Source organism: Orcinus orca, chromosome 6, assembly GCF_937001465.1.
Source record: "Orcinus orca chromosome 6, mOrcOrc1.1, whole genome shotgun sequence".
In the NCBI taxonomy this organism is placed as follows: Eukaryota; Metazoa; Chordata; class Mammalia; order Artiodactyla; family Delphinidae; genus Orcinus; species Orcinus orca.
Genome location: NC_064564.1, coordinates 12257643 through 12276103, shown reverse-complemented (window position 1 = coordinate 12276103; position 18461 = coordinate 12257643). Strand labels below are relative to the sequence as shown.

At 44.4% G+C, this 18461-nt stretch overlaps 1 protein-coding gene and 1 pseudogene across 1 annotated transcript; one reads left to right on the top strand and one right to left on the bottom strand.

Moving 5' to 3' along the window:
* Nucleotides 1-1599: 1599 nt before the first annotated feature.
* On the bottom strand, nucleotides 1600-2562 carry LOC125964764 (histidine-rich protein PFHRP-II-like). The gene is made up of 3 exons (XM_049711282.1): nucleotides 2514-2562; nucleotides 1797-2380; nucleotides 1600-1752 (listed from the first exon to the last, which is right to left on the bottom strand). The coding sequence occupies exons 1-3, from the start codon at nucleotides 2560-2562 to the stop codon at nucleotides 1600-1602; spliced, it is 786 nt and encodes a 261-aa protein (XP_049567239.1).
* On the top strand, nucleotides 2561-13784 carry LOC125964761 (60S ribosomal protein L17-like; annotated as a pseudogene).
* Nucleotides 13785-18461: the final 4677 nt, after the last annotated feature.

Here is an 18461-nt window from a genome sequence, read left to right as displayed (position 1 = left end):
ATGGAGCCCAATATCAAAAAAACAAACCACCCAGTTAAAAAAATGGGTGGAAGACCTAAATAGACATTTCACCAGAGAAGACACACAGATGGCCAAGAGGCACATGCAAAGATGCTCAGCATCACTAATTATTAGAGAAATGCAAATCAAAACTACAATGAGGTATCACCTCACACCGGTCAGAATGGGCATCATCAAAAAGTCTACAAACAATAAATGCTGGAGAGGGTGTGGAGAAAAGGGAACCCTCTTGCACTGTTGGTGGGAATGTAAATTGGTGCAGCCACTATGGAGAACAGTATGGAGGTTCCTTAAAAAACTAAAAACAGAACTACCATAAGACCCAGCAATCCCACTATTGGGCATGTACCCTGAGAAAACCATAATTTAAAAGAACACATGTACCCCAGTGTTCATTGCAGCACTATTTATAATAGCTGGGACATGGAAAGAACCTAAATGTCCAATGACAGATGAATGGATAAAGAAGATGTGGCACATATATACAATGGAATATTACTCAGCCATAAAAATGAATGAAATTGGGTCATCTGTAGAGATGTGGATGGACCCAGAGTCTGTCATACAGACTGAAATAAGTCAGAAAGAGAAAAACAAGTATTGTATATTAATGAATATATGTGGAATCTAGAAAAATGGTACAGATGAACCTATTTGTAGTCCAGGAATAGAGATGTAGATGTAGAGAACGGACATGTGGACATGGGGGAGAAGGGGAGGGTGGGACGAATTGGGAGATTAGGTTTGACATACACTACCATGTGTAAAACAGATAGCTACTGAGAACCTGCTGTAGAGCACAGGGAGCACAGCTCAGTGCTCTGTGACCACCTAGAGGGGTGGGCTGGGGGGGATGGGAGGGAGGTCCAAGAGGGAGGGGATATACATATACCTGATTCACTTCACTGTACAGCAGAAACTAACACAACATTGTAAAGCAATTTTACTCCAAAAAGAAAAAAAAAAAAGAAATGAAAGAAAATGTACCACCTGAGATCAGGAACGATTATCTTTCAAGTCTCAAGTGAAATGCCATTTCTTCAGGGAGCTCCTTCCTGATCAACTTATATTATTAACCCATTTGACTATCCGTTTATATTGCTGTTCTCAAGGTCCCAGAATGGAGTTCCTCTTTCCCAATGACTTCACAGCACCCTGTAATCACTGATCAGAACGAGGACTCCCTCCTCTCGTCCCTTGTCTCCATTCTCGTTCCCTCCCTTCCAATGTGTCTGGTATGTCTTTAAATATGAGGGTGGCTTTTAACAAGATGTAGCATTGTTTTCCCGTGTATTTAAAAATTTTAATAAATGTCATTATGCGTTGAATCACACACACACACACACACACACAGAAAATTAAAACGGGGACTCCCCTGCAAACGACACAAATACTTCCAAGAGGCAACCCAAGGGTACGCACGGTGGCCTCGAGAAACACATTTCTGTATAAATACAGGCCTCGGGCTCCCGGGGTTTAAAATTACAGCAGCCCGGGTAAGAGGAAAACCAAATATACGTACATACCAACTCGGCAAAGGCAAGCCCTGGGCGTATCCGCCTCCCACGCCGAGTAGAATCAAGGCAGCGCTGAGGCGCGCTGCGCGGACAGGTGGAGGGCGAACACGTAGTGGGCGGGCGCCTGGTGCGCAGACGCGTGGTGCGCGGACACGTAGTGGGCGGACGCCTGGTGCGCAGACGCTTGGTGCGCGGACACGTAGTGGGCGGACGCCTGGTGCGCAGACGCGTGGTGGGGGGACACGTAGTGCGCGGAACGTGGTGTGCGGACACGTGGTGGGCGGGTGTCTGATGCGCAGACGCGTGGTGGGCGGACACGTAGTGCGCGGAAGCGTGGTGGGCGGGTGTCTGGTGCGCAGACGCGTGGTGGGCGGACACGTAGTGCGCGGAAGCGTGGTGGGCGGGCAACTGGTGCGCAGACGCGTGGTGAGTGAACACGTAGTGCGCGGAAACGTGGTGGGTGGACGCCTGGTGCCCGGACACGTGGCAGGCGGACGTCTGGTGCGCAGACGCGTGGTGGGCGGACACGTAGTGCGCGGAAACGTGGTGGGCGGACGTCTGGTGCGCAGACGCGTGGTGGGCGGACACGTAGTGCGCGGACGCGTGGTGGGCGGACGCGTGGTGGGCGGACGCGTGGTGGGCGGACGCGTGGTGGGCGGGCATCTGGTGCGCGGACGCGTGGTGAGCGGACACGTAGTGCACGGAAACGTGGTGGGTGGACGCCTGGTGTCCGAACACGTGGTAGGCGGACGTCTGGTGCGCAGACGCGTGGTGGGCGGACACGTAGTGCGCCGACGCGTGGTGAGCGGACACGTAGTGCGCGGAAACGCGGTGGGCGGAGTCTGGTGCGCAGACGCGTGGTGGGCGGACACGTAGTGCGCGGAAACGCGGTGGGCGGACACGTGGTGGGCGGACATCTGGTGCGCAGACGCGTGGTGAGCGGACACGTAGTGCGTGGAAACGTGGTGGGCAGACGTCTGGTGCGCAGACGCTTGGTGGGCGGACACGTATTGCGCGGAAACATGGTGGTCGGACTCCTGTACGCGGACGCGCGGTGTGCGCGGGCGAGGGCACGCGGGCGGCTCACCGCTAGCTTTCCGGTTGGGGACCAATGGTCGCCCAGGTTCTGGAAGTGTGCGAAAGTGACTTCCCCGCGGGTTCTTCGGGGAGGATTCGCTCTTCCGCCCCCGTCTTTTTTTAGATTTTAAAGCGTTTTAGGGTTTTTAAAAAACCTTTTCTTTTTTTTATTTTCAGGGTGCTAGGCGTGAAAGCAGCGGAGGCTGCCGCGACCGGGGGTGGAGAGAGCAAAGTATACGTTATCAGTTGTTTGCTATTATTGTCTGCTACGGAGGGTGACCTTATGTTAGAAATAAATATCATAGGGTAGTCACCCTACGCAGGAACAAGAGAAGGTTTTTGAAGACAGGTAAGCGGTTAAAAAAAAAAAAAGGCACATAAAGTAAAGAAGCCATAAAAGTTGCATGAGGTTTGTGGCACGGCAGAGCTTGAGGCCCATGAAAGACGTGGAAATCGAGTCTCGTTGGATGGGGAAGCTCAAAGAAAACTCACTTTGTATGTGGGGTCCCATACTTAAATTGGGCGCTCCAAATGGGAATAAATGAGATAGAATGGTTTCTTTTACGATTCCTACCCAAACTTTTGTACCGGTGTAAAGGCAGGCCATGGATAGTGGAAAGAACACAGAAGCAAGGAATAGCTGAAAATCTGGTTGTTCTAGCAGGCACACAGCCTTTTTTTTTTTTTTTTTTTTTTTTGCGGTACGCGGGCCTCTCACTGTTGTGGCCTCTATCGCTGTGGAGCACAGGCTCCGGACGCTCAGGCTCAGCGGCCATGGCTCACGGGCCCAGCCGCTCTGCGGTATGTGGGATCTTCCCGGACCGGGGCACGAACCCGTGTCCCCGGCATCGGCAGAAGGACTCTCAACCACTGCGCCTGCAGGGAAGCCCAAGCACACAGATTTTTCATTGGAAAAAGTTTAGGTGAGGGTCAGGGATGGATTACCCTCAGAAAATATCTTTCCCAGGTGTGCTTCTGAGGGTACTGCTTTGCCAGGGCTCCCCAAGGGATTCCGTTCCTATTTCAACAACAGAACCCTTATGTTGCTACAACCTTGCTTGTTTGATGGTTCTCTTTTGTGATGTATGATCTGCTGTACACCTGCCTTCGTGGACTGCAAAATGCTCAGTGTATTCATGTTATAATGAATACCCAGAATCAAGTTGGAAAAGATTCTGTTTCCTATAGTGAAAAATCCCTGGGATTAAAAAAAAGTCCTCCTATCTCACTAATCCCGGAAGATACCAGTGGGCACACAGAGCTCCTTTCCTTTTAACTTCTGTGGTTAATCTCTGGGGCTTAGGAACGCGGGAGTAGGGAGGGATGGTGCCTGAGGTTTTGACCGGGAGCCCAAGGTTTCACAACAGAGCACTGGATCGCAAGGTTTAAAGATTCATTTCCCTAGACCAGCCTCCTCTTGCAGGATCTTTGCCCCACATCCAGCTCATCCCTGGAGAATCCGTGGAGATGTCAGTCTCAGGGAAGGCCTGAGATCTATTCCCGTGGCCCAGCTTAACTTACACCCATCCCCTTATCTGGAAGCACACGTGTCAAGAGGAAGATCCGGGTCAGTGCAAGGAGGTGGCCTCCCATATCTGATGAAGGTTCAGACACTAGAACTTCCCAGTGGAAGATGGGGAGACCCTTGTTTCAAGCTGGGCTGGACGGTTGGGGCTTCAGTATGACCCATTCTGCCATATAGAGCTGATAGGAGACTCCATGGAAGTCAGAGGGTAGGAGTGCATTGCTGCCGTCTCCTTAGCAACTGGGGGACTTCAGACTCTTTCTTTAGGCTGGTAGGCCCAAAAGCAGCGGAGGCTGCAGCGACTGGGGGCAGAGGAACAGGAACAAATGGTCTGAGCACAGCAGCTCCTCTGATTACTGGCAAAACTTGACCTAAATCTTGGCTCTCCTAGGGCATGGTCCAGAACCTTCCACTCTTTTACCCATGTTCTTCTGTTTGCTGGGGCAGGACTTAGAGTGAGGATTAAGATCATAGTTTCAGTGTCTCTAACACCCTGCAAGCTCTGAGAGACAATTTCAGACCAAAACCCAAGTCCAAACCCAAGTAGGAAAATCCAGCTGGCTACACATAACAGCTCCTTCGACATGAGAATAATGAAGAAATCACTCTCTGGACCTGGAGAAGTTCAGAGAGGAAAGTGGGGTCTGGTTGTCCCAAGTGATCAAAGAGACACATCTGCCTGGAAGGGGCTGTGTGATCAGGTGAATCAGTTTATTGCCTTTAGCAAGATTTGATTATGTCTGGAGTCTTAGGACATTCTGTGAGGAGATATTGGCTGGGAACTGGTCCCTGGCCACACGCAGGGAAGAATGTTCTCAGTACCTTCTTTCAAGATCAGATGGCCTTATGCCACTGGGACTGATGCCCAGAAGTCCCCAGGGCTAGTTTGCCTTCTTCCTTAGCTTCTGCTAGATGGCCTAGAGAACATGATTTTTTCCATTGGGCATTGAAGTCTCTTCCCCGTCCTCAAATTTCTTAGCACACTTGTAGCTAACTGGGCTGTCCGTATCTCCAAGGATTTCTATGAGGGGCTGTGGAGAAAGGCAGTTCTGCAACACTGGTCATGTGCCTGGTATGTGACACATATTCAGCCTTACTCATAAGTATGGGCAGATCAGCAGCCCACCCTTCCCTTACTCAGACTCATATCTGTAAGAAGTGAGGCACAGACCCAATGTGGGAAACTACGGAAGGGCCAGGATCACTGTGGTTGTGGAGGAGAAATGTAGCATGGCGCGTGGAAGTAGAGCACTCAAGAGAGCAGGAAAAGGGGGAGATTCAGTTCCGTTCCATTCACGTGGCCACTGAAATTAGTGGCACTTTATGCCGGGCACTGTTCTGGGTTCCAGGGACGTAAAGAAGAGAGAAAACTCTGCGCTCACAGTTGCATGGGCCATACGTTATGATTTTAATATGATGAGGTAAAAGCTGTGCTACAGGATTTATGTACAGGGTGCTATGGAAACTTGGGGCATGAAACTGAGCTTTGAGGGAAACAGGGAAGGACTCCTGGAGGAGATGATACTCTGGAGTAGAATCTTTAAGGGTAAGTAGGGATTATCCAGGAAGTACAAGAAAGAGGGCTCTAGGAACAATCAGTAGATCCATAGGCTCGGGGGAGAGAGGTATAGAAAAGTTTGGTGTGAGCCGGTATGAACACACATTTATGTATCACTAGAACATGGGGGGTGGTTACAGATAAGGCTGGAGAAAGAGGTAGAGCCAGGTTACAAAGGACCATGAGTGAAAATTTATTTAATTTTATTTTTTATGGAAGTACAGTTGATTTACAGTGTTCCACGTATACAACAGAGGGATTCAGTTATATGTATTCTTTTTCAGATTCTTTTTTTAAAACTTACTGAAGTATAGTCGATTTACAATGTTTCAGGTATACAGGGAGGTATTTAAGTAATACATAAATGTATCTATATGTCTATTCTTTTTTTAACATCTTTATTGCAGTATAATTGCTTTACAATGGTATGTTAGTTTCTGCTGTATAACAAAATGAATCAGCTATATGTATACATATATCCCCATATCCCCTCCCTCTTGCGTCTCCCTCCACCTTCCCTATCCCACCCCTCTAGGTGGTCACAAAGCACTGAGCTGATCTCCCTGTGCTATGTGCCTGCTTCCCACTAGCTATCTATTTTACATTTGCTAGTGAATATATGTCCATGCCACTCTCTCACTTCGTCCCAGCTTCCCCTTCCCCCTCCCTGTGTCCTCAAGTCCATTCTCTTCATCTGTGTCTTTACTCCTGTCCTGCCGCTAGGTTCTTCAGAACCATTTTTTTTTTTTTTTAGATTCCATATATATGTGTTAGCATATGGTATTTGTTTTTCTTTTTCTGACTTACTTCATTCTGTATGACAGTCTCCAGGTCCATTCACCTCACTACAAATAACTCAATTTCATTTCTTTTTATGGCTGAGTAATATTCCATTGTATGTATGTGCCACATCTTCTTTATCCGTTCATCTGTCAATGGACACTTAGGTTGCTTCCATGTTTGGCCTATTGTAAATAAAGCTGCAGTGAGCATTGTGGTACATGACTCTTTTTTGAATTATAGTTTTCTCATAGTATATGCCCAGTAGTGGGATTGCTGTGTTGTATGGTAGTTCTATTTTTAGTTTTTTAAGGAACTTCCATACTGGTCTCCATAGTGGCTGTATCAATTTACATTCCCACCAACAGTGCAAGAGGGTTCCCTTTTCTCCACACCCTCTCCAGCATTTATTGTTTGTAGATTTTTTGATGATGGCAATTCTGACTGGTGTGAGTTTTGATTTGCATTTCTCTAATGATTAATGATGTTGAGCATTCTTTCATGTGTTTGTTGGCAGTCTGTATATCTTCTTTGGAGAAATGTCTGTTTAGCTCTTCTGCCCATTTTTGGATTGGGTTGTTTGTTTTTTGATATTGAGCTGCATGAGCTGCTTGTATATTTTGGAGATTAATCCTTTGTCAGTTGCTTCATTTGCAAATATTTTCTCCCATTCTGAGCGTTGTCTTTTTGTCTTGTTTATGGCCTCCTTTGCTGTGCAAAAGCTTTTACGTTTCCTTAGGTCCCATTTGTTTATTTTTGTTTTTATTTCCATTTCTCTAGGAGGTGGGTCAAAAAGGATCTTGCTGTGATTTATGTCATAGAGTGTTCTGCCTATGTTTTCCTCTAAGAGTTTGATAGTATCTGGCCTTATATTTAGGTCTTTAATACATTTTGAGTTTATTTTTGTGTATGGTGTTAGGGAGTGTTCTAATTTCATTCTTTTACATGTAGCTGTCCGGTTTTCCCAGCACCACTGAAGGAGGCTGTCTTTTCTCCATTGTATATTCTTTTCTCCTTTATCAAAGATAAGGTGACCATATGTGTGTGGGTTTATCTCTGGTCTTTCTATTCTGCTCCATTGATCTATATTTCTGTTTTTGTGCCAGTACCATACTGTCTTGATTGCTGTACCTTAGTAGTATAGTCTGAAGTCAGGGAGCCTGATTCCTCCAGCTCCGTTTTTCGTTCTCAAGATTGCTTTGGCTATTCGGGGTCTTTTCTGTTTCCATACAAATTGTGAAATTTTTTGTTCTAGTTCTGCGAAAAATGCCAGTGGTAGTTTGATAGGGATTGCACTGAAGCTGTAGATTGCTTTGGATAGTAGAGTCATTTTCACAATGTTGATTCTTCCAATCCAAGAACATGGTATATCTCTCCATCTGTTTGTATCATCTTTAATTTCTTTCATCAGTGTCTTGTAGTTTTCTGCATACAGGTGTTTTGTCTCCTTAGGTAAGTTTATTTCTAGGTATTTTATTATTTTTGTTGCAGTGGTAAATGGGAGTGTTTCCTTAATTTCTCTTTCAGATGTTTCATCATTAGTGTATAGGAATGCAAGAGATTTCTGTGCATTAATTTGTATCTTGCTACTCTACCAGATTCATTGATTAGCTCTAGTAGTTTTCTGGTAGCATCTTTAGGATTTTCTATGTAGAGTATCATGTCATCTGCAAACAGTAACGGTTTTATTTCTTCTCTTCTGATTTGGATTCCTTTTATTTCGTTTTCTTCTCTGATTGCTGTGGCTAAAACTTCCAAAACTATGTTGAATAATAGTGGTGAGAGTGGGCAGCCTTGTCTTTTTCCTCATCCTAGTGGAAATGGTTTCAGTTTTTCACCATTGACGACGATGTTGGCTGTGGGTTTGTCATATATGGCCATTATTATGTTGAGGTAAGTTTCTTCTTTGCCTACTTTCTGGAGGGTTTATATATATATATATATATATATATATATATATATATATATATATATATTCTTTTCAGGTTCTTTTCATGGTATTAGAAGATATTGAATATAGTTCCCTGTGCTATACAGTAGGTCCTTGTTGTTTATCTGTTTTATGTATAGTAGTGTGTATATGTTAATCCCAAATTCCCAGTTTATCCCTCCCCCCATAAGTGAAATGTTAACAACTGTAGACTGAGTGTATTATAGAGGCATTCCTGAAGGGAGTGTGAGGACGTGGGAAGGTCTGACTTGTCTTTTGGATGGACCCATTGAGCAGTTCTGTGTGGGATGGATGTCGGGGCAGGATTCAAGTTAAGGAAGTTAGAAGGTTGTTTCAAGTGTTCAGTCAACTCATTAGGCAACGCCTCTGTTGGCTTATCCCTTACACTGAAACATTGCTCAAGCTGGTAGTGTCCACTATAGAACTATTAATAAGACAGTGATATTGTACAAGCGAAGCCTATGCAGATGTTGAGGGGAGAGGTAATGTCAGTATGTGAAGAAGAGTGGTCTGACTCTGGGGTACTCATTACACTTGTGTATTTGCCATAATCCAGGGTCTGTGTCTTGGTTTTCCACTCTCCCAAAGCATATCCATCCCCCAGGGTCTAGATTCACATAAACCAGGCTCATCAGATTTATTTACAAAACATGTATCATAATATATTGATTTATGATGGGAAACAGTCATCACGGGGTTGAAATATTCTATGTCAGCTGGGTTGCAGCAAGAGTACTTTGAGCCCCTCATGCACTGCTGGAGGATGGACACGGTTGGAGTATTTTATGATCACGATTACACTGATGAGGGGTGGCCAGAGAATAATGCGTTTTATTGATACGGGTTTGAAGTCCACACATCTTACATTGGTTTTCCTTGGTTTGTGTCCTAATACATGCTTCCTAAAGTTGAAATAATATTAACTTTGAGGCTTATGTGGTAGGTGGAGTACATGTCCATACCTTCTATCTATCATCTTTTAAAGACAGAAAGGCTCCTCACTGTGTTCAGCGACTTGGTGCTGTGGGATGCAGATAGTCTCCTCCTAGGCTAAGCTGAACATGACTTGTTGGTGGCATCAGAGATATGAGGACATTTAGTAGTTTTCAGCTACTCAGTTTGGTAGCCATTTCAACTTCCTTCTAGGTCTCCTTTATATGAGAGAGAATTCTATCTTATTTAAGTCACTTTTATTTTGGGGTTTCCCATTATTTACATTATACCAGATCCTAAGTGTCACCACAGGAAAATTATATTTCATAGAAACCTGGTAAAGCTACATGAACATTAGCAAAAAGAGGACCTGAAGCAAAAAACTATAACAACAAAAAACTATAACAATGTTTATGGGCAAAAAGGCAAAGAATGTCACTACATAATGGTAAGAAACAGGAAGATATAATAATTCTAAACGTACTGTAGGTGCCCACTTTTATGGCATTAAAAAACAAAGCTAAAGGACACAGCACATATCAGAGCCCTGATCTTTGTAAACCAGGAGCGTCTTAGGTGTTTCTGCCCAGCAATGTGCATCTAATTTGTGGGCCTCATTATTTACGGCTGCTAAGAGGTATGAAATCATAAAGCTCATTAGTGAATGGACTGCTCAGCTGCAACTAAAGAGTGAAAGTCCCCAGTGGCCCTGTGCTCTGGCTGATTATTAAAGAAAAATAGGAGAAAGTATACTGGGATGTAAAATCAGCAGTTTTTGCTAGAATTGACATTATTTTTTCTGACTATTATAGCCCACCTTTCTTTGTCTTTCGGTGTTGTTTTCACTCTTATTATAAATAGGTTATTGCCAGATTAAAAAAATCAATCTTAAAACCTCTGTCTTTTAACTGATAATTATCGTCCATTTATATTTACTTTGATAAGTGACAATTTATTTCTGTCTTTTTTGTGCTTTTTATTTACCGTTTTATTGATTAAGTGATTATTGATTGATTTTTGCTTGTACTGATTATGCTTCCTTTGGTTTCGAAGTTACACGTTCTATTTTTATTCTAATAGAGATTTATTTTTAACCAGTAAACTTGGTTAAAAAATGTCTAAAGTTAATCATTATCTTCATCTTCTTCCAATAATTCAAAGACTTTGGAATGTTTTAGTGCAGTAGTTTTCTGCTCACCTTTCATGTTGTGTTTAATATTTTAATTTAACCTTATTTTTATACCTCTAAATTACTTATTTATATATTTTATTATTTTAATAGTTGTTGCTTATAATATTCTCTGATGTAAATAATTTCCTTATTAATGCTTTTTCATCTTATTTTTTCTCTCTGGGCTTAATTTACTGCTTTATGAAGTGCATCTTTTAGTAATAGTTTTAGTGATGATTTTTATTAGTTACAATATAGTTGATGTACCATATTATGTGAGTTTCAGGTGTACAACATAGTGATTCACAATTTTTTTTTTTTTTTGAAGTACGCGGGCCTCTCGCTGTTGTGGCCTCTCCCGCTGGGGAGCAGAGGCTCCAGATGCGCAGGCTCAGTGGCTATGGCTCACGGGCCCAGCCGCTCCACGGCATGTGGGATCTTCCCGGACCGGGGCACGAACCCGTGTCCCCTGCATCGGTAGGCAGACTCTTAACCACTGCGCCACCAGGGAAGCCCATGGTTCACAATTTTTTAAAGGTTATACTCCATTTATAGTTATTATAAAATATTGGCTATAATTCCTGTGTTGTACAATATATCCTTGTAGCTTATTTTCCACATAGTAGTTTGTACCTCTTAATCCCCTCCCCCTGACTTGCTCCTCTCTGCTTCCTTCTCACACTGGTAACTACTAGTTTGTTCTCCATAGCTGTGAGTCTTGTTTCTTTTTTGTTATAGTCATTTGTTTGTTTTATTTTATAGATTCCACATATAAGTGATGTCATAATGATACTTGTCTTTCTCTGTCTGAATTATTTCGCTTAGCATAATACCCTCTAGGTCCATCCATGTTGTTGCAAATGGCAAAATCTCATTTGCCATTGATTATATATGTATGTGTGTGTGTGTGTGTGCGCGCGCGCGCACGTATCCGTCCCATCTTCCTTATCCATTCATCTGTTGATGGACACTTAGTTTGCTTCCATATGTTGGGTATTGTAAATAATGCTGCTGTGAATATTGGGGTTGTTAGTTCCATTTTTAATCTTTGAGGAACCTCCATACTGTTTTTCATAGTGGCTGCACCAATTTACATTCCATCAGTTGTGTATCAGGCTTCCCGTTTCTCCACATCCTCATATGCATTTGTTATCTCTTGTCTTTTTGATGATAGCCATCCTGACAGGTGTGAAGTGATATCTTATTGTGTTTTTTATTTGCATCTCCCTATCTTTTCTCCATTGAGTGTTCTTGGCTCTCTTGTAAAATATTAGTTGATCATATATGCATGGGCTCTTATTTCTGTTCCATTGGTGTATGTGCCTGTTTTTAATGCCAGTACCATACTGTTTTGATTACTATAGGTTTATAATATAGTTTGTAATTAAGAAGCATGATGCCTCCAGCTTTCTTGTTCTTTCTCAGCATTATTTTGGCTATTTGGGATCTTTTGTGGTTCTATATGAATTTTAGAATTGTTACTTTTATTCTGTAAAAACTGCCATTGGCAATTAAAATATCACCCCTTTTCAACCCTTGATGAATTAATGGATCTGAGAGTTAATGATTACTGAAAGCACAAAAAGAGGCACAACCAGATATTATGAGATTTTTAAAAAAATTTTTTATTATTTATTTATTTATTTTTTTGGCTGTGTTGGGTCTTCATTGCTGCACGAGGGCTTTCCTCTAGTTGTGGCGAGCGGGGGCTACTCTTCGTTGTGGTGCGTGGGCTTCTCATTGCAGTGGCTTCTCTTGTTGCAGAGCACAGGCTCTAGGAGCATGGGTTTCAGTAGTTGTGGCTCACAGCCTCTAGAACGCAGGCTCAGTAGTTGTGGCTCACGGGCTTAGTTGCTCAGTGGCATGTGGGATCTTCCCGGACCAGGGCTCAAACTCATGTCCCCTGTCCTGCATTGGCAGGCGGATTCTTAACCACTGTGCCACCAGGGAAGCCCTATTATGAGATTTTGATGAAAAGACACAAGAAAACTTGTAGTTATGGTAAAGGGGTTGAACCCGAGCCTGACCAAGCCTCTGGATCCAGCTGCTAATCTCCAGGAAATATGAGGACAGAGGTACAAGTTCAACGTCACCGTGAGTGAGTACACAGTCAAGAAAATCCAGTTTGTGGGTAAATCTGCAGGTCAGGGATCCTAGGCTATTCAACAGGTAAATTGTAAGAGAGCAGGAGGGAGAACACACAGATAAACAGAGACCAAATGATATCTCAAATAAAAAGTGAGCAAAATGAAATTTTAGTTTTGTAAGATTTGTAAATTGTAGTTTGCTCAATTGGTTGGCATAAATAGAAAGAAATTCAGGGACATGATTACAATAAAAGTCAAGGGTGGTTGTAACTTGCGAGGGTTATGATTGGGATGGGGGTATAGAGAAGTATTTCTTGGTTGGCTACAAAGTTGTGTTTTATTATATGGGTGGTGTTTACTATGGGGTTAAGCTTATAATAATTTGTGAAGCCCTATATTTGTCTTGTGGGTTTTTTTGTACATGTGTTATTTATGTATTTTACAACCAAAAGTTTTATTTTTTTGATTCCTTTTCCAGTAAGCGGCCTGAGGTGACCTCTAAAAGTGGTTCGCTATTCACTTCACCCAGAAAACCCCACAAAATCATGCAAGTCAGGAGGTTCAAATCTTTGTGTTCACTTTAAGAACACTTGTGAAACTGCCCAGGCCATTAAGGGTATGCATATCCGAAAAGCCACCAAGTATTTGAAGGATGTCACTTTAAAGAAGCAATGTGGGGCTTCCCTGGTGGTGCAGTGGTTACGAGTCTGCCTGCCGATGCAGGGAACACGGGTTCGTGCCCCAGTCTGGGAAGATCCCACATGCCGCGGAGTGGCTGGGCCCGTGAGCCATGGCCGCTGAGCCTGCGCGGTGCGCCATTCCATCATTACAATGGTGGAGTTGGTAGGTGTGTCCAGGCCAAACAGTGGGGCTGGACGCAGGGTCGGTGGCCCAAAAAAAGTGTTGAATTTTTACTGCACATGCTCAAAAATGCAGAGTAATGCTGAAGTTAAGGGCTTAAATGTAGATTTTGTGGTCATTGAGAACATCCAGGTGAACAAAGCCGCAAGGATTTGGTGCAGGACTTACAGAGCTCATGGTTGGATCATCCCATACATGAGCTCTCCCAGCCCCACCGAGATGATCCTTACTGAAAAAGAACAGATTGTTTCTAAAGCAGAAGAGCAGGTTGCACAGAAGAAAAAGATATCCCAGAAGAAACTGAAGAAATGCTGCAAAAGATAAATGCAAATAAAAGGAAAAAAAAAAGTTTTATTTTTTTAAAAGAGGAGATTAATGACAAAGCATAACTTAAGAGATGGGTGGGAATGTGCTAGGAGCGTGGCTGGAAGGATAAGACTTGGCAGGAGGATTGACACTTATTCTTCTGAAGAAGAAGGAAAAGAGGAAAAATACATATATATTTATAGGTATATGGTTGCTTATTGAGTGAGGTGGGTGGGAATAGGTGCAAAGGTAAATGATTCAAGACCCTCTGACATTTATTTTTTTCTGGAGCAGAAACCAGATCACCTGCTGAGAGTAGGACAGGCTCTGGTGGGCGGTGAGGTCAAATAGCATCTGAAGTGAAAGGAAGGACCTAATTTCTACCCTCAGCTTGCTTGCAGGATTGTGTGATACTCTCCAGTGGCTTTCAGAAGCCCAGGAGTAGAAGCAGCTCTGTGGCTGACTTTTCTTCTGTGTAGTGTGATAGAAGAAAAAAAATAACAATTAGTGTCCTAGAAAAAAATAGTTTGATGTGATGTCATTTGGGTCATAGATATTACCCAGGAAGATGAAAGGTTAATGTTTGTCATGGGTTAAACTGTGCAAAGATGCTGGAGTCCTAACCTCCAGTGCCTGTGAATGTGACCTTATTTGGAAATAGGGTCCCTGCAGATGATCGAGTTAAGGTGGGTCCTGATCCAATACGACTGTGTCCTCAAAAGTGGGCAGAATTGGACACAGGCACAGACACATATGGAGGGAAGACAATGTGAAGACACAGGGAGAACACCATCTCCAAGCCATGGAATGCCAGGGGCTACTGGAAGCTAGGAGGGAGACTTGGAACAGATCCTGCCTTCACAAGCCTCAGAAGGAAACAACCCTGAAGACAGCTTGATTTCAGACTTCTAGCGTCCAGAACTGTGAGACAATACATTTCTGTTGTTTAAGCCCTCCAGGTTGTAGTGCTTTATTATGGCGGCCCTAGGGAATTAATGCAGTGCCCTAGAAAAAAATTTGGGTTTGGTTGATGTGATGTCATATACATGTGATGTGCATGGTGCATGCTCTCATTGAGCTTGTAGTCAAGTGGAGGGAGCAAATATTAAATCAAGAAAAACATAAGTATGCTAACAATGGAAAAGGATCCTGTGATAAAAATTAACGAGGGAGAATATGATTTAGGTGTGGAGCATTCAGGAAAATTTATTCTGTGGAAAAGACCGAGAATATCTCTTTAAATGAGTACATGTTAGGTGAAGGTTGGGGGATGGCGATGGAGATTTCCAGGATGTGGAAATCTGGAAGAGGGTGTGTTTGAGAACAGTGAAGTCCAGGGGTTGGACCAAGGGGAGGGGGTGGGCAAATGAGAGGAGTAGGGCTGGGGAGGTAGTCGGGGGCCAGTCGGGGAGCTTGGCGTCCATGTAAGCAGCTGGTACTTCAGCCCATTAGGAAGACGGTGAAAGGCTTTATGCGTGGCAAATGCATCCAGTTTCAGTGTTATAAAGGTCATTTTGATAACTACCTGAAGCAGGAATGATAAATACGTAAAAATGACACAGGAGGCCGGTTAAGAGGCCAGTTACTCAGTCGAACGACAGATGGTGATACCTTGAGCTGCATGGTGGTCATGCAGATGGAGGGGTGGGTGGGAGTGAGCTGATTGGTGAGGTTTGTTGAGCAGTGCGGTGTGGGTGGGGTGAGGGAGAGGAGGTGTCAGATCATGTCTGGGATTGTTCTGGAAACTGCATGAGGCTGTTAGCAAATGCTCTTGCCTGTTCCATGGTGTGTGGAGCCTCAACAGATGCATAACCTCTGGTCACCAAAGGCTGCTGGGAAGCAGCATCCTCGAGGAGAGCCCAGCGTTTCACTGGAACGTAGAGGTGGAAGGGTGTGCTGGGGAGAAGGTATAAAGTAGAAGGAATTGGGGTTCTGGAGGGCACCGTGGTATGGAGTTGGAGGCCAAGGAGGATGGCTGGAGAAGAGGAGATCAGAGCCAGATGAGGTGAAAGAATGCCTTTCTGGCTGTACTTGTTGCTTTGGTCTGGAAAGTGGTTCTCATGTCCCGAAGTGCACCCATGCTCTCTTGATCATTTCCCCAAACTCATGTCTTTCACCTTTTCTGTACTGAATGATTGTTTTGTAGTTGTTTTTGGGTCTTGCACAGCTCTGTAAGGGCAGTCACATCACAGGCTTCCTGAAGCTGGTAAGCACGAGGCCACCAAAGTGATACACGTGCAGGTGAGTTTTCATGAGGCGTCAAGCGCGTGGGGCAGAGTGATGGAAGGGTGGCTTGCTGCCCCGGCTCCGCTGCTCTCTATTTGGAGGAGCTGCGTCTCTACGGCCTGTCTTAGGGGTGAGAGAAGTGATGTCTGGAGAGGCAGAGCAGTGCTGTGTTGAAAGCTCATCAAGCCGAGTCCAGATCTGAACCCGGATTGCCTGATTCTGGGTTCCATGTTCTCTATAAAGGTCAGATAGAAGTTTCCTTAAGCTTAAAACACGTTGAAAACCGTCAGGTAAACTGTCAAGTGCTCTGACCTTCAGTCCCTCAAAGCAAGAGTTCTAACACGAATTCTCTGTAGATCTCGCTTTGCCCAGCATGGGAGACTCATGTTGATGGTGTTGTAGGGCTTTGCCCTGCCCTCTGGGAAGCTCTGATTTCCCTAGAACTGGGCTGGAGCATGCTTTAATTCTTCTGTATGCAGGGGTCACGTTAAGTTGTGTTGCTGTCATTTATTATCCGTATAAACTTGAGCAAGTCATTTTTTCCACCTGAGCTTCGTGTTCTTTGCTTTTAAAATGGGAGAGTGATATCTACCTGGGGTTTCTATTTTTTCAGGGTGAGAGATTGCTGAAAACACTTTGTCAGCTAAATAAAGTAGCCTTACAGTTCTCTGCACACTGTAGGCATTTGTTAAATGGATGTACAGTGAAGATACAAGGAAGCCTACACAGCATCCTCCCAGGCCATCAGGGCCGTTCCCACGGTGAGAATGCAGTTTGCAAGTGACGCTCAGGAAGTCTATTTTAATGGTGAGACATCATGTTCCAAGTCAGACTTTTAGTTTATTGAACTGCTCAGTGGAGCAAGCAGATGTTCCTGTTCCTAAAAGGTTCACTAGTCACGCAGCTCCCTGTGTCTCGAGAGCTACATAGAGAGTCTCTCCCCTGCTGTCAGCTGTCTCTTTGCTGATTGGTTCAGCTATGAGGAGCTCACTCTTGGTCCTTGTGGTCCTAGTCTTGCCTCTCCTGTGTCCCACCAGGTAAAACGGAATCCCCTCCCTGTGGCATTATGAACAGTTAAGGGAAAGTGGGTATGAGGTCCTATAAGAGTGAGGAGGAAGCTGGACTTGGATGAAGGAAGTTGAAACAGGGAGGGATGTGAGCAGAGATGTATGCTCCAGGCTGTTCAGGGGACGGAGATAAATGCTCAGGACACACAGTAGTTTCAAAGAAGAAATTGGTTCTGGATTTTGGTCTGGGGAATCTGTGAAGTTTGCAGGAAAGTTGGACTGATGGTATTGGCAGCGCAAAAGTGTGAGACCTTTAGAGGACAGGTAGGCTTTGGGAGTGGGAAGGGGGCTGTTCCTTTAGGACTCTTAGAACTTGCACTCCCAAGTCAGTTACCTGGATTATTTTTTCACACGTGTTTAGAAACCAAGGCAGACTTTACGCTGAGCAGCATCAACAGAGAGAGCAAGTTGTTCCAGGGTGTTAGCTCAAAGCACGATGGGATCCTATGGAACATCAGTGAGGGGGTCAGAATTTATGCCCTCTGGACAGAAACCAGCAACTTGACACTGCTGAAGAGGGTCCACTTAAGTCACTGAAGTGGACGTTCTCAGACTTTGCTTGTGGTTTGCTAAAGTCTGCAGAAAGCTTTTACCCTTTGCCCCGAAGCTTCATATTTTAAAGGTATCACTTGAGGGCCAAAGGTGAGGTATTCAAAGGGCAGGTGAGGATTGTGTTGAGATTTCTGCCACTGTCCTGGATGGCAGGACCTCTGGACACATGGTGTCTCCACTGGACTCCTTTGTCCTCCGAGAGGTACTCCAGGGCTAATGGGCATGTGAAAGGCACATTTGCTTGCCGGTGGCCTTTGGTCGTACCACGTTGATTACTCTCACACCCATGGGCCAGCTGGGTGGAGAGACTGATAAGGCTTAGCACAGAAGAGTGGGTCGTTCAGTAAGGTGACTCAGAGCCACCTTCACCCTCTTAAACTGCCTGCCTTACCACTCCTCCCTGACCCCTCAGCTTCCAGAGGCACTCCGGTCTTAAGGTTAGGAAAAATACTAGCAATTGATTTAGATACATGTTTCAGGTATTTCAAACCATTTCACACTCGTTACCCCACGGGATGCTTTCAACTAACCTGTGAGTAAGCCTAGGCAGGTAGTCAGGCACGGAGCAAAAAGTCCAATAGAATGTTATTGGGAAGGCAGGCCTAGAACCATGGGCTTCTGTGATTCTGTGTTAGTGATCTTTCCTTCTTCAAGCCGACACTTGGTAATCTCAGACTGCCTTGCTACTATCCTAGACCCTGCATGTCTCCTGGTATGGGGCCTCGACAGACTCCTTGGTCTACTTTGAGGTGTAAATGTTTCTTCCATAACAAACACTCCCAAGCGAATCTGCTGGGCCCTGTTTGCCTGTACATAGTTGTTTAGTGAT